This window comes from Pan paniscus, chromosome 1, assembly GCF_029289425.2.
Source record: "Pan paniscus chromosome 1, NHGRI_mPanPan1-v2.0_pri, whole genome shotgun sequence".
NCBI lineage: Eukaryota > Metazoa > Chordata > Mammalia > Primates > Hominidae > Pan > Pan paniscus.
Window position 1 is genome coordinate 193,192,501 of NC_073249.2, and position 22,686 is coordinate 193,215,186.

Consider the following 22,686-nt stretch of genomic DNA (forward strand, 5'->3'; position numbering starts at 1 on the left):
CCCATTGGGGGCCATGCACTTTACTGGGTCCTGGAGTTGCAGAGATGAGAGAGACATGTTCTCTGTCCTCTATAAATTCCCAGTCTCATCTCTACCCATAGCTCCAGCCATCAGTACACCCACTCCTGCCCCAGAACCAGGACACCTATGTACATGTACACACACTCCCCAATATACTGAGGTAGCAGGGGCCTCAGACCTGCAGGATCGCAGTTAGAAAGGTCCTGAAAGGCTGTCCAATCTGATCTGCTACCCAGAGCAGAATCCTTGATAGGTGGGCATGCAGTTTGTGCTTGGATCCCTCCAGTGATAAGGAGCTCACAGCACTGACTACAGATCTCTGTATACAGTTTTCAACTCAATGACACTGACTAACTGACGTTGGGACGCCTGAATGTGGGGTCCTGACATCGCATGGAGAATGAGGGATGGTACCCAAAGCCCTCTGATGGCCTCCAGATAGCTGCTGCAGCTGCTATCTGGGAAAGGAACAAAGTTGGCTCCGTTTCGCCTCTACCCGCCTGACCTTTGGGTGCAGCCCTCCATGTTGTCTTGACCCTTGTGAAGTCCAGCCTGGCCTTCCCAGCTCCCCGCCTCCTTGTGCCGGGTGTCTGGCCACTGCCAGACTGTGCCACTGCACTAACCAGTGCAGCAAGCCACAGCCCAGGAACCAACAACTTCCCCAGGGCTGCCCTCCTCCTGGCTTGGGCCCCTAGACCCCTAGATCCCCTCTCCTGCCCCCAGCGTGCCTGCCCAGTCCCCACACTGTGTCTCCTCCACAGTGGTGTTTGGCCAGTTCGCCTTCTTTCACACGGCCCTCAACGACGTGGTGGAGGTTCACGACGGCCACAGCCAGCACTCGCGGCTCCTCAGCTCCCTCTCGGGCTCCCATACAGGTATCCGGGGCTCGGCCAGGGTGGGGATGGTTGTGGGCAGGGGGCATCACGTCCGGCTAAAGGAAGGAGGCTCTAGAAGCACCCCATGGCCGCAGGTGGAACCCTAGGGCTCTGCGTGCCTGTCGTGCTCTGGTGCTTATCTACAAAGCAGCAGCCAGCTCCTGAGAGCTCCAACTAGCGGGGCCTTCAGCAGCTGCCCTCACCCAGGCTGTGTCTACACCGCCCCCTTGTGGTGTAGCCTTCTCCTGTTGGTTCGTATTCAGATGCAACTTTTTTTCTTACTATAAATGTATTGCATTTTCATTATAGAAAACTTAGTGACAAAACAAAATAATTGCATACAGAATCAAAATAAAGACTACCCCGAAAGAGCCACTGACAAGATGTAGTGGATTTCCTTCCAGTCTTTGTATCTACTTCGACGTTTACATATTTTATTCAACAAACCAATATACATATTTTATTGAAATATTCGCTACGAGCTTTTCTCTGTCATTTTTTTTCTTCTAGGCTAGGATTTTTAAGTGCCACATAGTAGTCTCTCATATAGTTAGTTAAAATTTATGTAACGAATTCCCTATTATTGAACATTTAGATTGTAATGTTTTGTGCTTATGAATAGTAATGCAATGTATTGTGCATACATCTTTATATACATTTCTGTTACTTTAGAATATCTAGAAGTGGAATTGTCAAGTTAAAGGATATGTGAGATCTTTAAGGCTTTTTATGCAGATTATCAAATATCCCTCTAGAAAGATCTTGTCAGTTTGATCACCAACAACAAAGAGGGCATGTTTTATTCTCACAAAAACCAGGTAATTAAAAAAAAAAAGCGTCATCAGTTTGAAAAGTGAAAATGGTATCTCATTTTCTAATTTGCCTTGTTTTATTACTAGTTAGGTTAAATTTTTATAATGTGTTTATTGGCCTGTGCATTTTTTATTTGTGAATTTATTGTGAATTTGTGTCGATTTTTCTACAAGCACTTACTTTCTTATTTATTGAGTAGAGCTCCATATTTTATAAGCTACATAAATATATATAATATGCTATAAAAAGCCCTCCTCTCCAGCTTGTCTTTTGCTATATAATTTTCTTCAGCGTGCTTTAATGTCAGAATATGTAAATTTCCCATGCTATCAAATCTATCAATGTTTTCTTATATAGTTTTCTCCTTTGCTTTTATGCTGGTCAAATAAATATTCCTCTGTGTTTTCTTTCACTTCTTAGTTTCATCACACTGCTTTAATACCTTTGGAATTTATTTTGATTTATTATTTGATATAGGGAATCTAACCATATTCTTTCAAATATAGTTAATCAGTTGTCCTAGCAGAATTTTCAAAATGCCAAATTTACATATACTAAATTTTTATGAAGGGTCTGTTCTTAGACTTTTTATCCATTTCTTCCAAGTGTCTATGTATTCCTTTTTTAGTTTTAATTATTATAACACTATAATAGTGTTTACTATATAATAATTTTAAATACATGGTACTATAAGTCCCCAGAGCCATTCTTTGTTTTGAATTTTTATTGGCTGTTGTTGCTTACTTTTGCCTCCAAATTATATTTAGAAATATTTTGTTAAGTTTAAAACATTGCATCAGAATCTTGACTGGGATTTAATAAAACTTACACGTTAAATTAGGGTGAACTCACGTTTATATTAACTCTTCTTCCCATCCAGGAATACAATATGTCTCTCCATTTGTTTATCTTCTGTAGCCCTTGGGAGGGTGCTATAATTTTTATTTAGGCAGTATTCATTTTTTGTTAACTTTATTCCCAGATATTTCATGGAGATTTTTGTTGCTGTTGTAAATGGGTCTTTTTTCCCCCGTTATGTTTTCTAGCTGGTCTTTACTAGTATATTCAAAGACTGTTGTTTTTGGCATATTTGCTTTGTAAAGTCATTGGACTCTTCATAATACTGCTTACACTGCCAACTAATTCTCCTGGCTCCTCTAGGCAAGAAGTAATATCATCTGCAAATAAATTTGTCTCATTATTTTATCTCCTCCTTTTCAGTGGCTTTTCTTTTATTTTCTTCCATGGTTATTGGTCTATTCAGGTATATTACTCTAATATCAATGTTGATATTTTAGCTTTTAGTAAAAAATCCATTTCATAATTTCATTTACATTTAGTACCACAATGTATATAATGTACTATGGTGATGTTTACCCTGCTTTGTATTAGTGGTGATATTCCTGCCTTTGTTATCCTGCGTCGTGCATTCATCATCCCCTTTTTACTCAGCTGTACCAGGTGTTTTGTGTTTTTGTGGGTTTTTTTAAATTTTTATTGCTGCAATTTATCAATTATTCTGCAGAGTTTGTTGTTGCTATATTTTTATTAATCTCTGCCTTTATTTCATCATTTCCTTCCTCATATTTTTCTTCTGATTATTTTGTTCTTGTTCTAACATCTTGAATTGAGAGCTCTGTTCATTATTTTCTCTGTGTAATAAAGAACATGTTTACAACGATGTATTCACCTCCAAGCATAGTTTTGGCTTCATGCCATAAATTTTGATATGTACTATGTTCATCATCATTACTTTTTAAATAGCTCATCATGGTGTTGTTTACTCTTTTTGCCCAAGTGTTGGCTAAGAATGTCTTTTCTTTTCCCCCAAGAATATGGATTTTGTTCTTGTTGCATTAAACTTTTGTGTTAATTTATATTTTTATTTCCATGTAGTGAAAGAATGTGGCCTGTACCATTTCTTCTTTGGGGATTAATTGAAGTCCTTTCAGTAGCCAAGGACTTTTTTTTAGTTTTCTAAATATTTAAGAAGGATGTGTGTTCTCTGTAAGGTAGAGAAGCAAGACGAATGAGCTCAGGCTCTACAATCACACTCTTTTCTTAGCTCTCCTATTTGTTTTCTAGGTGACTTAGGGCACAATACTTGACCTCTCTGAGCTTCAGTTTTCTCCTCTGTAAAATGCAAAGAAAAAGAGTCCTACCTCCTAAAGTTAGTGTTAGGAGTAAATGAGTTTTGTAATTGCCATTAAATCAATCTTACTCAATTTTGTTATTCAGATCTATTGTATCAGTGACTCTCAACCAAATGAAATTTTTGTAACCACCACCTCACACATGCACACCCAACCAAGAGTGTAAATCAGGAACTCCTGAGTAGGATGCCTTTTCAAAACAGATAGATAGATAATGTATAGCTATAGATTTAGAGTTATAGTAAGGATTTTCAAGTAAAGAGCTATAGAGAGGTCTACATTTAAGACCTATAGATGTAAATACGGATGTAGATATAGGTGTATAGGACCAATAGAAACAAGAAGGAAGGAAGGAAGGAAGCAAGGAAGGAAGGAAGGAAGAAGATGGGGGAGGAAGATGAGAGAGTGAGAGAGAAAGAGAGAAAGATGTATAAGACCTGTAGATATCAAACTCCTGACCTCAAGTGATCTACCTGCCTCAGCCTCCCAAAGTGCTGGGATTACAGTGAAACCCCATCTCTACTAAAAATACAAAAATTCACTGGGCATGGTGGTGGGTGCCTGTAATCCCAGCCACTCGGGAGGCTGAGGCAGGAGAATCACTTGCACCCGGGAGGTGGAGGTAGCAGTAAGCCAAGATCGCGCCATTGCACTCCAGCCTGGGCAACAGAGAGAGACTCCGTCTCAAAAGAAAAAAAAAAAACCTGTAGATATCAATATCAGTATATTCAGAGAGTCCCTTATTCCTCATTTGGAGAAACACTGATAACGAGCCATTGGTACTGATGGGAGTGCACTATGTCCCTGTCCCTGAGTTGTGTTGGGGGAGAAAAAGCTTAAGGACCACTACTCAACAGTCTTCATTTTGTTTTTCTTTTGATGTATCAATGATTGTGAATGTTGCATGAAAGTATTTCCCATTACAATTATGATATTCTGTTGTCTTCTTGTATATCTAGCAATTTTTGCATCTGTTTTCCTGACATATCTTCTCTCATTTTCTCCAAGTGTTTCTCTTTTAAGAGGAAGTTGACTCATTTATTTTACAAGTGAATTATTTGGTCTGATATCTGTCATCTTGTGTTGTTCTTTCTGCGCTTTTGTTTGCGTTGTTTTGATTTTGCTTCCTCGCTTTTCCATACATACCTGACCCATCTCTAATTTTCAAGTTTTTCTTGATATATTTGGACTTTTATATTAATGTTATAGTAGTTATTTTTTAAATTGTGGACTTCTTCCCCAAGAGCAAATTTTTGAATTTGCATTTGCATTTTGTTTTGTTAGCTCATTGACAATAGTTATTATACTTTTCTGGTTGTATTTATCCCCGCTGGTGTCTGAATTCCCTACTTTAGTTTTGGGTTTTTTTTTTTTTTCAGTAGGGCTTATAACTGCAGTACTTTCTGTACCATGCATATATGAGAATGCTTTCCTTTTGACATGGGATATAAATGACAACTTGATTGTAAATCAAATTACGGGTCAAACTTTATCTTTCAAAACTGCAGTAATTATTCAACTCTATTCCAACATTTACTGTTACAGACAAATTGGGGTCCAACATGATTCTTTGTCCTTGTAAGTAACCTGTGCTTTTCTGTCTATATGATTTTCTTTTTTTGTTGTTGTTAATTAAAAAGCCCACTGGGAGGTGTTGTGGTGGAGGTCTCTTCTCACTAATTCTACCTTGCACTTGGCAAATATTTCAATCTGTACCTCACATCTTAGGAAAAGTGTCTTCTTTCTTAAATGATTTTTTTTTTTTTTTTTTTTTTTTGAGACAGAGTCTCACTCTGTCACCCAGGCTGGAGTGTAGTGGTGCAATCTCAGCTCACTGCAACCTCTGCCTCCCAGGCTCAAGAGATTCTCCTGCCTCAGCCTTCCGAGTAGCTGAGACTCCAGGTGTGCTCCACCATACCCGGCTAATTTTTGTATGTTTAGTAGAGATGGATTTTCACCATGTTGGTCAGGCTGGTCACAAACTCCTGACCTCAGGTGATCCGCCCGCCTCAGCCTCCCAAAGTGTTGGGATCACAGATGTGAGCTACTTCACCCTGCCTTAAATGATTTTTTTTCTTCTTCAATTTCTCTGTCTTCTCTTTCTGGAATTCCTGATACATGCATATGGATTTTTTTTTTCATCTTTCATGTCACTTGTCATTTCTCTCGTTATTTTAATCTCTTTATCCTTTTTCTGTGGATTCTGAGAGAATTTCCCAAATTTCATCTCCACTTCACTGTTCAGTTTTTGTGGAATCCAGCTGCTTGCACTAGCATTTCTCATCTCTTTGCAGCCTTTATTGATCTCAGATCCTTCTTCCTCTGACTTCACAGATGCAATGCTAGATTTAATCTCATGACAACCATGACTGAACATCTGCTGAGAGTTTTGCCTGTTCTTTCTTGTGGTTCACATAAAGTATTTGCTTTGACTTCTTAGAGTGATCTCCTTCCTCAAAACTTTAACATTTTTTCTTATGTCCAGTGATTTTACTATTTGCTCTCCCTTGAAGATGGAGGCCCGTGTGCCTTCAGGGCTGCAGTTGACATGGGTTCTGTGAGAGCTCACTAGGGTCGTTATCCACATCTGTCAGGCCAAATAGAAAAGTTGAGTTTCACTCTGCTCACATCCACCTGGAGGAGGAGTTGGAGATGGCAGTGATATCAAAGGGATGCTTTGTCTTCATGAGTTTCTTTCTGCTTTGGCAGCTACATGTTAGCTGGGGGCAATAACTGTTAGCTGGGACAATGACTCCTAGCCAGGCTCAGCCTTCTGCATCACATATACATCTAAGCCTGCCTTGCAAAAGATCTCTGCTCCCATGTTGGTGGCATCACATGAGCTTCCTGGAAGTACAGGTGGACCTCCCAGTAGTTCCGTTGTGGGTCCCAACTCTAGCCCTCACTGTAGTGGAGATAGAGCCTGGTTCTCTGTAATCCCTGCTTCCTCCTGAGAATGGGGTCTGGGGTCAGCAGCGCTTCTCAGGGGTCCCTGAGGCTGCAGGGGGGCAGCAGGCAGAGTGGCCATGCTGCTGCCTCCACCCATGTTCTCCCTGCACTTCCCCAGAATGGCAACTACACTAATTGGCTACGGGTCCAGTTGGTGCTGTCTCTCCCCCGGCCCATCTGTACTGCACCAAGCAGAAGATATACCTTTGTCTTCTGCTACAAAGGCTGTCAGTCTACCCTGGTTTCCTGTGCCCATGCAGGTTCCCCCCAGTTTGTGTGTTATTGGCCGGCAATAGTACATCCTGGTTTGCCTGGGACAGTCCCACCATAACTATTGATAGCACTTTCTTTGACTCTCAAAAATGTTCTAGTATGAACAATACATTACACCATCGCTCTGGTAATCGATCATTTCACAGGATGGTGGGAGAGCGTCTGGGAAAGACCAGTTGCTCCTAGATGATCACATCATCCTCCTTCCTAGAGGCCAATGCTATTTTTAAAAACTCAGATTGATGTCAGTTTTCCAAGTAAACCACCAGTCAGTCGGCTTGGTAACAGCTGCTATCTCCATCCCTGTCGCTCCACACATCCCTAGCAGCCTTCTCCTTTCCGGCACAGGTCATTTAATCTTTCTGGACCTCTCTTTCCTTCTTTATTAAATGAGGGTACTGAACTCTGTCATGCCAACCTCACAGTGACCACAGGTCAAGTTAAGACCGTGAATGAAAAAGCTTTCTATAAACTTTAAATTGTAAAGTGCAGTAAAAAAATGTGAGATTTTATTTCAGGAAGGCCTGGAATGTGGAAGGAATTGCTGCATGGGGTACTGGCAGCCCCTCCTTCCTGGCCAGGATTTTATCTTCTGGGCCCACCTGCTGGACTCACTGTTCTCTCCTCCTTGCCCCTTATCTCGGCAGGAGAATCACTGCCCTTGGCCACCTCCAATCAAGTTCTCATTAAGTTCAGCGCCAAAGGCCTCACACCAGCCAGAGGCTTCCACTTTGTCTATCAAGGTATGGAGGACATGGACGCCGGAGGTAGGAAGGTGATCTCGGTTCTTAAGGGACTCGTGATCGAAGGGACAGGGATCTTTGACCTCTAGTCTGAATCCCTTTCTCAGGGTGTTTGGGGGCAGTTACTAGTTTGTAGGGCAATTCCCTGAAATCCAGTTAATTTTATGCATTCACTTACTCAGCAGACATTTCTTAGACAAGTTCTGTGTTTAATGAGGAAGGAAATCAGACAAAGGCAGCTAATTTTTTCCCCTTCCCCACTCCACCCATTGTCTGGCATGGTCCAGATGGCACTGAAGAGACCAGCCCAGGCATCTTACCTGGACTCCCCTGGAGCTTGGTTTTGTCTGCCAGGCACAGTAAAGGTGCAGGGGAAAACATAGGCTTTGAAGTGCCGTGGACATCGATTTGAATCCCACCTCCCCACCTTCGAGCTAGGCTCCAGCTACGCCAGGCCTCAGAGCCTGTTTGCTCACCTGTAAGGAGCGGGCAATCGCAATGCCTCACTGATAGGATGCAAAGAGGCTTCAGGAAGTAGCTGGTACCAACCAGCCAGTTGGTGTTAGTTCCCTTCCTTACTGGCCCAGAAAGGTAGTTTGGAGCATCCTGGTTTTCACTCCCAGGTCCCAACCTCTGCTTGCCCAGGAGAACATCCACTTTTGTAGGGCCCAGGTTCTAAGCATGGTCCTGTTCATTCGACTCTGCCCAGGAAGAGCTATGTTTCTCTATGCAGGAGTGATCCTACCACAGGGAGGCCATCCCGGGCCCATCAGCCATTCTGGGCGGCAGGAGGGAGAGGAGACTGGGGTCATGGAGGGCAGGGCCCCAGGCAGGATCTTAAGGCACAGGGGGAAAACAGGACAGAGGCAGGGCAAAGGCCCTGAAGGTAGAGGAGGAAGGCCCATTCTCCTTGCTAGGGAACGTGGGACCCTGATGAGTGAGGGGCGTCGTTGGGAAGGCAAAGAACAAAACTGGGCCTAAGGTCTATGGGAGGTCCACGGCTCTACCTCCCGTGCTTTCCAGGAGCTGTGCTGTAGCGCTGTGTGTCCAACTATAATTCGGTATAACAGGCATCCTCCTAGTTAGCCCTCGAGCCCTTCCCTACGGGAGAGCATCCAGAGCCTCCCAGGGTTTCATCCAGACGGTCTTTGTTCCAGACCCGTTGTATGTCCGTCCCTGGGCCAGTTTCTGGGGGGTGAGGCCTCCCCTCAGTGCCCTTGTCCCCCACAGCGGTTCCTCGAACCAGCGCCACGCAGTGCAGCTCTGTGCCGGAACCCCGCTATGGCAAGAGGCTGGGCAGTGACTTCTCGGTGGGGGCCATCGTCCGCTTCGAATGCAACTCCGGCTATGCCCTGCAGGGGTCGCCAGAGATCGAGTGCCTCCCTGTGCCTGGGGCCTTGGCCCAATGGAATGTCTCAGCGCCCACGTGTGTGGGTGAGTAACCAGGCCCCGGGCGTTGAGGGTGCGGGGGGGCGGCACGTAGTCCTTTCTCTGTAGGGGAGGCAGTCAGCCCCAGTGATGCCCCACGACACACAGCGGCCGCTTCCCACCGCATGGGTGAGGTGGGGTGTCCCAGTCAACCCCAGTCCCCGGCGCTGTGGGCTGTGTGAAGACAGCCGGTGTACTGGGGACGGGGCACACGTGGAGAGAGGAGCTGGGCCCAGGGCCCCGAAGAGAGTTGCATGGGGAGAGGCCGTGGAGAAGGCAGGACTGGGGACATTAGGGAGACACCCCCATGGGGAGGAGGACAAACAGAGGCTGGGGGCCCTGAGGGAGGAGTCAGCTTGGGAAGGCTCCCACGGGAGGCCACAAAGCCTCTGACCCGATGGGCTCTCCTCCCAGTGCCGTGTGGAGGCAACCTCACGGAGCGCAGGGGCACCATCCTGTCCCCTGGCTTCCCAGAGCCGTACCTCAACAGCCTCAACTGTGTGTGGAAGATCGTGGTCCCCGAAGGCGCTGGCATCCAGGTAGGGGCAAGGAGGCGCCTCGGTCGGGCAGGTGGCCGTCTGCTCCCAGGTAACAGCTCACAGGTGACAACCACAGGTGCTGGCTGGTGCCAAGGCCTGAGTCAGGGTGAGCCAGGAAGAGACATATCAGCCCTGTACCTGCCCCTGCGGCTAAGGAGGCTCAGTCCAAGTGTGGAGATGTGGCTCCCATGCAGAAAACACAGCAGGTTCCAGGCCCCAAGAGCTTCAGGGACATGCGGTGGGAGTCGGGTAACCCAGGAAGGAGGAGAGGTGGGCATTGATTGGCCATGGCCAGGAGGGGAGGCTAAAAGAAGAAATGGGCCTGGAGCTGGAATCTGAAGTGTGGGAAGGATTCATAGAAGTTGTTTCTCAAATGGCTAAAGATTTTCTTAAGATTGTGAGGGTTAGAAGGGGAGGCAGTGCTAATGAGAAGAAAGAGCAAAGCACCCAGCACAGCTGAAGCACAGAGAACCCGCAGGCACACACCTAGGGAACCACGCACAGCATGAGCTGTAGAAGCTGAACTGGGGGCATAACTGGTACCCAGGGGTAAGAGCCAGGCAGAGGGAGGCCCCAGCATTGGCGTCAAGGCAGGGAAGAGGGTCAGGAGCCTGCAAGGCCAACAGAGAGGCAGCAAACTGGGAGTCCAGCAGACAGATCTGGGCAGGAGTGGGTTACGGGCTCATTGCTGCAGGATGTCTGATGCAATCAAGGCAGGAAAGTGGGGAAACCCAAGGAACATTCCAGAGATGAGGAGACAGTCAGTGAGACTGTCTTCCCACTTCCTGGAACTTCTTTTCCCCATTCTCTGCCTTGCAAAATATCCACTGTCTTCTAATCATTTTTTTCCACATCTGTCTTCCCCACTGGACAACGAGCTCCTTGGAGTTGGGTCTGCATCTTACTTTTATTGAAAGGGACTAGCACAGTGTTAGGCCCAGAGTAGATTCTCAACAAATTGAATTAACTACAGGAAGGGCAGAAAGGGAAAGCAGAGAAGTAGGGAGGGACGCAGGCTGCCTAACCAACAATTCACTCTTCTCCCTTCCCAGATCCAAGTTGTCAGTTTTGTGACAGAGCAGAACTGGGACTCGCTGGAAGTATTTGATGGTGCAGATAACACTGTAACCATGCTGGGGAGTTTCTCAGGTAAGCTGGGTTTCCAGGGGCTTCAATTTGGAGGGTAGTACTAGAGCTCATCATCATGAACATTGTTATTATCATTATTATTATTGAGATATCACTTATATTCCATGAAATTCACCATTTTCAAGTGGACACACCAGTGGTTTTCAGGAGATTCGAAAGGTCCTGCAACCATCACTACTATCTAATCCCAGAACATTTTGACCACCCCAAAATAAACCAGGTACCCATTTGCACTCCCCTCCCCAGCCCACACCTAGCCTCTAGTAACCAGTAATCTACTTTCTATCTCTCTGGATTTGCCCATTACAGGCATTTCATATAAATGGAAGCCTTCTGTGTTTGGCTTCTTTCACTTAATGTGATGTTTTCAAAGTTCCCCAAGTCACAGTATGGTTCAGCACTTCATTGTAAGGACAGAGCATATTTTGTGTGTCCGTTCATCAGTCAATGGCTTGTTTCCACCTTTGTGCTGTTATGAATAATGCTCATGCACAAGTCTTGGTGTGAACACACATTGTCACTTCTCTTGAGTATATACCTAGGAGTGGAATTGCTGGGTCATGTGGGAACTCTATGTTTAACTTTTGGAGGAACTTCCTGTTTTCCAAAGTGGCAACACCATTTTGCCATTCTAGTAATGGACTTCTGACTGAGTGTGGTGTACAGGTGTGCCCAGTGGCCAGGGCAATTATCTGAATCTTTTAGGCCCAGAACTCTAGGTGGCCAAGAGATAAAGAGGAGTCACATGCTTCAGATAAACTGTCCACACTGCAGGACTGCCCAGAGAATAATACAGGTCAGAGTTATCCTGAAGATGGCTATGAGGAGACCCAACTCATCCCTCACCCTCCTGCGGGCACATGGCTCTGCCACTGCTCATCGTACAGGAAGCAGATTGGAGTTTCCCCTCCCTCAGCCACTAGAGACCTAGCCCTCTGAGGAGTGCTAATTTGTCATTTCATGAGTTTCATAACTGGGGACATCTGGGGGCCTTGGGAGCAGAATGTCAGCAGGTAGCAAAATCCAGAGGAATGGGGAGGAATGCAAGGGCCTGGAGGAGCCAAACTTAAATGGTTTTCCCTGGTGTCCTTGCCCTAGGAACAACCGTGCCTGCCCTTCTGAACAGCACCTCCAACCAGCTCTACCTTCATTTCTACTCAGATATCAGCGTATCTGCAGCTGGCTTCCACTTGGAGTACAAAAGTGAGAATCCAGGGTCTTGGCTGGTACAGGGTTCAGGGTGGGACCTAAAAGTTACTGAGCCCCTTCTGAGCAAGGATTAAACTGGAGCTGCATATTGTCCATCCCACTTAAGCCTTCCCACAAACCTAGGTGAAGATGCTAAAGCCCAGAGAAGGTCTGAAACCTCCTCAAGGCTGTGTTCTCGTCCAAGTGTCTGTTACTCGAAAACCTGTATGCCTGTTCAGTATCCACACCAGGAATGGGAAGGGGACTTGCATTGGCCAAGGTCCCAGTATATAATTGGGATGTAAGAAAATTGTGCTTTCCTCCCCCAGGTCTAAAACCTGGCCTTTCTAACCCCTAGTTCTATGATGCGATTATTTTTGAAGTTCCTCCTTTCATTGGCTACCTCACTCATCTTCTACCAGATTTCTCACTGCAGGCTCAAACCCTTATATCCTGGCTTCTGGCATCCCTAAGTGGTCACTACCAAATAGTCTTCACAGAAAAAGATTTGTGGATGTGCCTTCTGGGGAACAAAGAAAGAGGTTTCTAGGGAAACTGCTTGCATACTGGGACTGCCTGCCCTACCCCCTTTCTCCACTGGGTACAGGAAAGAATAGGTAGGCAGCAGCATTTTTTACACTTTTATTCAGCAAATATTTATTGAGCATTTACAACATGCCAGGCACTGTGCTGGGTTTTGCCACGATTGGGAAAGATTAAGATGGGTCAGTCAAAGTCCACTAAAGAGAGGTAGACACATAGACGGAGAGGTGCATGACAGCATTACAGGTGCTCTCATGGATGGCTCTAGATGGTAGAGAAATGGTTCAAGGGAGAGAATGGTTGTGGGCGGGTGGAGATGCAAATGTTGTGAAGAAACATTGAGCACCTGCAATGTGCCCCGCCCTCTGTTAGGTCCCCACAGTACAAAGGTCAATAAGACAAGGCCCCTGCCTTCAAAAGCACAAAATCTAGAAGGAGAGATGGACATGGACACAGTCATTTTAGTGAAACCTAAGAAAGTGCAGAGGAAAGGAGAGATGCTAAGAAAGTACAAAGGAAAGGAGCTAAAGCTAGCCATGTAAGGCCTTGCAGAAGGGGATGCCTGAGTTAAGTTTGCAATGAGAAGTGAAAAATGCAGGAAGGCATGGTTGGCTAGACCATCTGTGACAGCATGGGCCTGTGCAGAAAGAAGGCCCACTTGGTGCTAGATGTCTGATTGGGTCAGAACTGTGTTATGCACATGCCCATCTGGGTCTGTGAAACAAATGAACTTCATCCAGCTGCTTCAGAAAGAATTAAACAGGTCCCAGGATGCTCATCACCTGAAAGAACTGAAGTATGCACCTGGAAAAAAAAAAAAAAAGACCCAGGACAGCTAGAAGCAGACCCTGCAGGGTAAAGGGTAGGACAGGGACCTCTGAGACTCCTTCCAGCAGATATGTAAGGCTTCACTCCCCTGGTGGAGTGAAATATCCTGGGTTTCTTGACTAAATCACATTTTTTCCTTTTATCCCTTCTTCTCTGTTCTCTCCAGTTTTGTTTCTCTATCCAACATTTTGAGCTCTTAAATGTTCCCTAGAATCTTCTCTGTTCTTTCTTCTTCCAAAGATACATTTTCTTTGTAAATCACTTTGCCATTCTACTGCCTCATTCCCAGGAAAAAAATCCACCTCTTCTCAATTTTCTTTGTCCAAGGGGACTGGCAGTTTTCCCAGTAGCTGACATTTCATGTGTTGTCCCCTCATGATGGGAAGAGCTACGGAGAAACAGAGCTTCCCACTGGTATTTGGAGACTGGAATTCCTAGGAGCCAGGGCCCTGTAGTTATATTTTATTTTGTAGGATAATCTACAAAGAGCTCACAGACAATAGAGAATTAACTGCTATTGTACAGGCAAATGGTTTTGAAGGGTACTGAAAAGTCACATCCATCGCTATGATTCATAATTAATGTTTATTTAATTTAAATGGAAATGGAGCAATATGCTTTCAAAAGTAATAAATTACATATGATAAAAAATACTTTTTCCTTTGTTGTAAGCATGGCTTAAATAAAATCAATCTGTGTAGCATAAGATAAGTTAGAATGGACTTTTCTATATCCCCCTCCATTTTTCTCTTCAGCCTCATCTTTCTCCCATTCCATTTTTCTTCCTACCACGCTTTTTTGTTCTCATTCTGCTCTTCTCTCCATCACTGGACAGTAAGTAGGTCTTTCCAATAAGTAGGTCTAGTTAGTTGCAACCACTGCACTAAATAGTGAGTTTTGTTCTACTTGGAGTGTGGAGAGGAATGGGGAGAAATAGACAAGATGACAAGTGAAACACTTGAAACTCAGTTTGATGGGTTTTTTTTAATGCTTGTCCTTGGGGTCTTTTGTCTCAGCTGCTGAGAGTTTTGGACAAGGCTCAAAGAGTTTTCATTTCCAAATATCACACTCATATCTTAAAAGCACATGTGGGACAGGAATTGCCTGGGAAAAGTGTGAGGAATTTCCAGAGTGATAGCAACGTTCTGTGGTTTTGACAGGTGTTTGGGTTACAAAGGTACAGGCATTTGTCAAAACTCAGCACATGTACACTCAAGATTATGATGTTTACTTGAGTATTACCATGTTCATGCACAGTTTTTGCATTTTGTTATATGTGAGTTTCCCTCCGAAGGAAAAAAAGCACATGTAGTTATCAGAGTCTCATCTCTGAATGTGGCATGAGGACTCATTAGCTGCTGCCTGGGAAGATGGGTTGGTGGCTGATGGTCTAGGCTGATTGGTCCTTTCCTGTTTCTTTTCCATGAGCCCCTAGCTGCCTGTGGGCACTGGATACACGTGGGCTCCTCAGGGAGCCTGTATCCCCCAAAGGAGCCTGTATCCCCCAAGGGAGCCTCCAGAAGGGCCAAGGCTGCCATCTCCCACATTCTCTGGGCCATGCCACCCAGATACAGTCTGCCATCCTTCCATTTCTGCCCCCTTGGTTAGGAAGACCACTTTTGAGTTTACAGCTACCTCTCCGCCTCCTCATGAGTCTTCTGGCCCTTGCCCCTGGACAAGTGCCCTCCAAGTCCAGTCCAGCAAGACACAGAAACTTTTTAGTGCATCTGAAGTGCCTGCACCTGTACATGGACTCCTGCAGAGCACAGGAGAGGCAGGAAGCCCCCTGTCTGGAAATGCTACACTCCCATTTGCTGTGTGGGAGGCAGCCAGGGAGGGATTCAAAGCAGGATGAGGACCGTTTTAGGAGGGGAGGCAGGGAGAGCAGGGGACAGGGTCAGACATGGGCTCATGTGGCCTCAGGGCTTGGCTTCTGCTTGGCCGACCTGGGGTCAGACTGGGCTTGGTCTGAATCCTGGGTCTGTGGCTTACTAAGGAAATGTTTCAGTGCCTCCTATGGCCTGTGTCCTCATCTGTGAAATGGGATGTGAAGACCTGCTTGAAGGGTATGAGGGGATACCCTCACCAATGGGCCCCAGCCTTGCTCATGGAAGTGCTTAGTGAGCACTTCTCTTGGGAAGATGGTATGGACAGGCAGAAAGGAGGAGGAGGAAGATTAAGCTGGGTGCTCTAGCAAAACATTGTGTGCAATGCCAGGCATGTAATGAGGAATAAATGAGTGCAGGTTGAATTTGAAAAGTCAAGAAAGGAGACTGAAGGAGGAGCATTTGAGATCCTGTGGAGGTGATCTTGAAAGAGGACTAGGCCAAGATCATGAGAGTCCTTAGAACATCAGGATGAGAAAGTTGGATTCCATATTATAGGCCATGAGGACCTGCTTCAAATCACTGAGCAAGGAGGTCCCACAATTCAAGGAGAGATTTTAAGCAACACGAGTTGCCTGTGAGTGCAGGGTGGACTGGACTAGCAGTGGCTTGGGGTAGGGGATGAAGGAGGGTTTTAGTGGGGCCAGTGCTCAGTGAGGCCAGAGCTGAACACGGGAGGTGAAGTGTGAGAGGCCACCAGTGCTGCTCCCAGAAGGGGGCTGGCCTGACCTTGAAAACACAACAGGAGAAATAAGGCAGTGGAGAGTCTTATCTGCTAGCACACTTTTCTCAGAGTCTTGGAAAGTCGGACTCTAACTGAGCCCCTGAGCATCGCTGATGTGTCCCTCCCTGCTCTCCTTCCTTCTTGACTTTCTTTTCCCTCTCTCTCTCTCTCTGTCTCTCTGTCTCTGTCTCTCTGTCTTAGCCCACAGGATCTGTCTTCTTAGGATAAGGAAGACAGAGGGGAGTTAAGAGTAAGAAGCAGGAGGGATGTGAGAGGAGAGCATGCAGAGAAGTCTCCCTAGCTAAGCCCCCTAGCTAAGAGCTCAGTGAGTGGACAGGACAGCCAGCATCCCCTGGGATCACACCCACCTTCTCCAAGGAGCTTTGGTCTGTTGAGCCTCCGTGCCATGTAAATATTCTCTTTTTCTCTGTGTGCTGCAAGGTGAAGAGAGTTGGGAAGAACTAGCCTACAGGATGAGAGAAAGCACAAATTAGAAGCACCCCTTCTCCTTGCCGCCAGCATCTCACCCCAGCCTACCGCCACGTTGACCTGCTGGGCTAGTCCATTCTCCTTTCCTTCTGTCTCTGTCTTGTCTAGCGGTGGGCCTGAGCAGTTGTCCGGAACCTGCTGTGCCCAGTAACGGGGTGAAGACTGGCGAGCGCTACTTGGTGAATGATGTGGTGTCTTTCCAGTGTGAGCCGGGATATGCCCTCCAGGTACCTCCCCTGACACCCTAGAGCAGGAAACAGGTGTCCCCTGAGATGTGGTTGGCCAGCCTTACACCAGCAGAGCTACAGTCACCAAAGAACAGGGAACAGCCCCCAGGTCCCCCGGGTACCATTATCCTCTCCTGGAGCTGTTCATGCAAAAGATAAACTCTGCTGACTTTAACAATTTGGCACAAGCCAACCTCCAATGTGTTCCTGCAAAGTTGGGTTTGATTCGGCTTTAGGGAAATTTAATTTCCCTTTGAAGGCCATCAGGGAATTTAGTAATTAAAGGACTCTCACAAGGAAACCTCTAATAATGAGAATTCTTTAGTAATCGTTGTTAATAATTGTCCTTCCCCAAATTCTCTCTCCCTCTACCTCACTCCCATCCCACAGTGGATCTGTGTGTCTTTGTGTATCTTGTTCCTTAACATGAGGCCCCTGAACCAGACCCCTGTACAGCCCCTGGTTGTACATACAATTGTGCCCACGGGGACAGCTAGCCCATCCCTGTTCCTGATTCCTCCAGGGCCACGCCCACATCTCCTGCATGCCCGGAACAGTGCGGCGATGGAACTACCCTCCTCCACTCTGTATTGGTAAGACAGCCCAGACTTTACAATTTATTCCAACCCAATTTCTCTCAGGGATCTTAGCTCAGTAGTGTATCATTGAGTTCAAGTTCAAATCAGAAGAAAGTTTGATATTCTGGATTTGTTCCAAGTCAGTCGTTTTAAACTGATGTTTTTATAATCTCTAACTCCCATTTAACGCAGTCATCACTTTTGGAAACTCTGCCCCACCAAATGAAAAGTTACAGGAGGTTTGCCCATTTGAAAACATGATGATGACCGTTCTGGCTCTAGTTAATCAACCAGATCCCAGATGGAATTTCTAGGCACTTTGGGCTTCCCCCGTGACTTCTTGTGGGACAGACAGACAAATCTAATAAAGAAATGATGAGGGTGGCTGGGTGCAGTGGCTCATGCCTGTAATCCCAGCACTTTGGGAGGCCAAGTCGGGCGGATCACTTGAAGTCAGGAGTTCGAGACCAGCCTGGCCAACATGGTGAAACCCCATCTCTACTAAAAATACAAAAATTAGGCAGATGTGGTGGCACATACTTGTAATCTCAGCTACTCAGGAGGCTGAGCCAGGAGAATCACTTGAACCCAGGAGGCGGAGGTTGCAGTGAGCTGAGACTGCACCACTGTACTCCAGCCTGGGTGATAGAGCACAACTCCGTCTCAAAAAAAAACAAAAGAAAAGAAAAAAGGAAAAGAAATGCTGAGGGCTACGTGTGAAACAAGGACTTGGCTTCGTCCCTTACCCTGTGCTACGGCAGTGATGAGCAGATCAGCAGACACAAGAAAAGACAGCATCTCCCCTTCAGAAGCTTCTGGTCCAGTTAGGCAAAGAAGAAAGGCACATTTATTTAATATCTACTATATGCTAGGCATGGAGCTTCATATTTCCTCAGATCAGCCCTGCAGGGGAGGTACCATTACCCTCAATTTGCAAACAGGAAATCTCAGTCTTTTAGGATTAAAAAGGAAGTGGCAGAGTCAGGAACGGAAACCTAAGGTTCTCTGGTGCCCAGTCGATTGTGAGGTGCCCCTCAAGGCTGACCTTGGGGCAGGGAGGTAAGGGAGTGACACTCAAGCACGGTGGCATTTCACCACGGTGTAGGGCATAGGCATCTGTGGAGCAGGTCAGAAATGTGAACGGTCAGCCCAAGGCACTTTCCCCCATTAGAGACTACAAAGACCTTGCTATGGAAACCATTCATTTAACGGCAGCTGCTGTTCATTAGGGGTTTACAACATGTGCCAGCCTTGTCCCAAGTAAATGCAGTCCTTTCTGATATGACCTCACAACAACCCCGTTAGAAGGGTGCTGTCACTAGTTCCATTTTACTGTTGTGGGAAACCGAATTGTGGAGGGTTTTGAACTTGCCCACGGTCCCATCGGAAGTGAAGGTGGGATTGTGACACAGGCAGTCGAGGCTGGAGCCTACTCTGCACTGTTTTCGGGTCTGTTTGCCAAGCTGTCCTCTCCCCAGAAAGCACTTGCCTGGACCTGCCAATCCCTGTTCTATGATCCTTTCCCTGGGTCTCTAAGACTGGCTAGCCCCTTTCTGTTTACACAACCTTTTCCTAATAAGATGCAAAAGAAAAGAACTGATGTCAACTGACCAGACTGCAGGGGTGCCCCAGCCCTGCATCCTCAGATGACTCTGAATTCACTTTGATTGGCATATCAGATGTCCCTACGCCCCTGGGTCACTCAGACAGCCTGGTGGTTGGCTCCTGTGGGATGCTGATCACAGTCACTTTTCTGAGGGTGGGCTCGTGGTGAGCCTCCCCTGCCGCCCACCCTGCCCCCTGAAATATATATTTGAGAAGAGCCTGGCATGGTGCCGGGCACAGAGTGGGGACTTGATGCATGCCAGTCCCCTTCCTTCATCCTTTTTCTGCAGTCTTGAAAGAGTAGATTGGGCAGTGAGGAGAGGGAGATTTGGGGGATACGGTAAGAAATGGTTGGACTTCTTTTGGCACAGAACTTCCTCACTTTTCCTGGACATCCTCACCAGGGAACTGACCTGTGAAGGGCATGTTCAAGGTCAAGAGTCCATAACTTGGGTTTGTGGACTTTTAGGCTGTCCTAGAATGCACCTCCCTTCCTGAATGTACATATTGAATGTTGCCCGTGGGCATAGTCTTTTAAGAAAATTCCTTTGGATTCTCAAGGGGCTATATGACTCATGAAAGCTTAAAAACTGCTGCTTGAAGGGAGCTTCCAAACATTGTCAGGGCCCTGTACACCCCTTGATGTTGTCCTGACCCTCTGTCTCATCTCATTGTCACAGCACAGTGTGGGGGAACAGTGGAGGAGATGGAGGGGGTGATCCTGAGCCCCGGCTTCCCAGGCAACTACCCCAGTAACATGGACTGCTCCTGGAAAATAGCACTGCCCGTGGGCTTTGGTAAGTCTCTGCAGCCCCCAGAGGAGACAGGCTTCATGCCCAGACCCTTGAGCTTAAAACCACTGTCCGCCAAAATCTCTTAGCACAAACTTGGGCCAAGTCTGTTTAGTACTCTGCCTCTCTGTTTCCTCATCTGTTGACCTCTTGTACAATTGTGAAGACCAATTAAGAATGGCAGAGATTAACATATAGGGGGGAGAAAAATCTTAGGGGTTGCCATTATTATTATTTGAGCCATAAACTAAAATCCAGGAACGTGGAATGAGAAATTACTCGGATTATACCTAACTAACACTGTATCACTTGATATTAAAAATAAAAAATAAAAATAAATTACTCAGGGACTTATAAAAGAAGGCGGGGGCGGGGCGGAAATCTGTCGTACAGAGACTGGACCTCAAGTTGTACTTTTAACCCCAGTGTCTAATTTATCATCCTAATTAAATTGAGCCAAATCAATGAGAAATCGAGTTTGCATTCTTCTTCGTATGCACATTCTAGCTGGCCTAGAGACTGGAAAGGTTGTTTTTTTGGTTTTGGGGGGGTTATTTTTGTTTTGTTTTGTTTTTGGAGCTGGAGTATGCCAGGCATGGGAGGTTGTCAGGGTGTGGAGGACATCAGTGTGGGTACAAAATGTAAATTGCTGGTGATCCACGTATTATGCACTGGGAATATCATTTAACCCAAATGTCTCTGTTGAAGGGATGAGGGCTTTGTGCTGACATGGAACTGATGGGCCATACGCATGGGTCATCTTGCCCAAGCCATTGCACTGCTTCTAGGAATGAAATGTCCCAAGGGGATTATGCCTGCACAGCCCTGAATGCCAGTCTGTGAGCCTCAGAAATGAAGATCTCCCATTTTATCCTTCATTATTCAGCCTGGAGTGTGATTAGAGATTAGGGAAGGGGCTTTTGGGAGAAAGCAGTCTAACTGGCCTTCTCTAAATCCGGTTGGAGGGGAGGAGAGAGCTTGGTGGCCCTCTGAAAGATGTTATTTTCTGTTCAGTACCATCTCCTGAAGGAAACTGGGTGTTCAGTACCATCTTCTGAAGGAAACTGGGAGCAAAGCGATGACGCCCTCGGCAGTCTTAGGAGACTCCAGACTTTGAGACATTAAGAGGATCTGGGAGACCCTGTACCTCTGCATCCAGTCTTGAGGCAGAACCAAGATGATAGAAGGTGGGGAGGGCAACATCCAAAGGCAAACAGAAGTTTGAATGAGGTGGCTTTCCCTGTAAGTCCTTATGTTCAGCCACCATTTTCATCTCTAAATTCTGGGTGCTAATTCAGGTTTCAGGGAAGAAGCTACTGCTGGGTCCAGTTGCAAAGGCCCGGGATCCCTTGCGTTCAAGTTAATGTTGGATTCTGCCGAGGTCCCTAACTTGGTACCTGGTCTCAGCGTGTAAAGAGCTGCTGCAGCTACATGCTGCTCCACTAGATGGCGGTCACAGTCCAGTTCTTTCCGTGGAGTTTAAGTCAGAAATTCCGCCATCCTTAAAGAGCCCCTTCTGTGGGCATGCAGCCCGCAGTGCTCCTATATGAGGGGACGATGCCTGGGCGGTGGAATGGAAAGCACAGGCTCCTCAGATAATGTATACAAAGATGTCATCACAGGCTAACACGGTGAAACCCCATCTCTACTAAAAATACAAAAAATTAGCTGGGCGTGGTGGCGGGTGCCTGTAGTCCCAGCTACTGGGGAGGCTGAGGCAGGAGAATGGTGTGAACCCGGGAGGCGGAGCTTGCAGTGAGCCAAGATCGTGCCATTGCACTCCAGCCCGGGCGACAGAACAAGACTCTGTCTCAAAAAAAAAAAAAAAAAAAAAAAACCATCACAAAATTATCTGCAACTTGGAAACAATCTGCATGTTCATGAGTTGGGGAGTGAACTGTATGGTTGGATAATTCATAAAATGGAATTAACATGCAGTTAAAATGAATGAACTATATTTTTGTATATTAACATGGATAGACCTTGAAAAACACAATATTATGTAAAAAGCTGTATGTACAGTATAATATCATTTATGTAAATCTTGAAAACACATAAACCCAGATACATATTTAAGAATCCAAAACCATGAACTGGAAGGATAGCTTCCAAATTCATGTGATTGCTTCTGTGGAGGGCAGGAAGGGAATGGAACAGGGCAGGAGATGAAAGATCTTCAACATTAAGTGTCAAGTCTTTATTTTATTCTTTAAATGATCAGATGCAAAAAGAATTATACTTGTGCTTATTCTGAGCTTATTTGATAGCACAGATAAGCCAATTTTAAAAATGAAAATCCATCTATAATCTCATCGTGCAGCGATAATCACTAATGGCTTAGTCTCCCACCGTTACCATGTAAGTCTCATGAAGACAAGGACCTTCTTGATCTTGCTCATCCTGTACAATGCCTAGCACAGCCCTGATGTACAGCAAATGCCCAGCAAATATTCCTAGTAGGTGAATTAATATTCTTCCATGTTTTATAATACAAAAATTAGAATTGTATACAGCATACTATTTGTCATCTGATTTTTACAATTATCAATGCAATATGGGCTTTTTCCTATGCTCAGTAAATATATTTCTTCAATAACATTTTCCATAGTGATCTAATTTTGAAAAATCTTATCAGTAAACAAACATAAATGTTCCCACCTTCATTCTTGAAAGAGTATATTACTATGTACATTAAGAACTTAATTAGATTTATTTAACCTGTCAGGTTGCTAGAATGTCTTGATTAACTCACTAAGATCCCAAAGTATAAACTTTATTTGGCTTCTTTATGGAACAGAGGGGACAATGTATACTTCTAAGCACTACGTTTCTGAATTATCATAAGGGTTCTAGAAAACAGCAGTATTGAAGGTCTTGTCTTTTG

The 22,686-nt window shown here is 45.6% G+C and overlaps 1 protein-coding gene across 5 annotated transcripts in view; it reads left to right on the top strand.

Annotated features, from left to right (window-relative positions):
• The window catches only part of CSMD2 (CUB and Sushi multiple domains 2), a 643,453-nt gene that overhangs the window by 523,397 nt on the left and 97,370 nt on the right, over positions 1-22,686 (top strand). For all 5 annotated transcript variants that reach the window (XM_034960731.3, XM_055095664.2, XM_034960735.3 and 2 more), the window contains exons 32-40: positions 783-896; positions 7,732-7,827; positions 9,058-9,261; positions 9,670-9,794; positions 10,847-10,943; positions 12,042-12,146; positions 16,710-16,828; positions 17,352-17,421; positions 19,692-19,808. In XM_034960731.3, the coding sequence (XP_034816622.3) occupies positions 783-896; positions 7,732-7,827; positions 9,058-9,261; positions 9,670-9,794; positions 10,847-10,943; positions 12,042-12,146; positions 16,710-16,828; positions 17,352-17,421; positions 19,692-19,808 (1,047 nt within the window). The remainder of the gene's footprint in view (positions 1-782; positions 897-7,731; positions 7,828-9,057; positions 9,262-9,669; positions 9,795-10,846; positions 10,944-12,041; positions 12,147-16,709; positions 16,829-17,351; positions 17,422-19,691; positions 19,809-22,686) is intronic.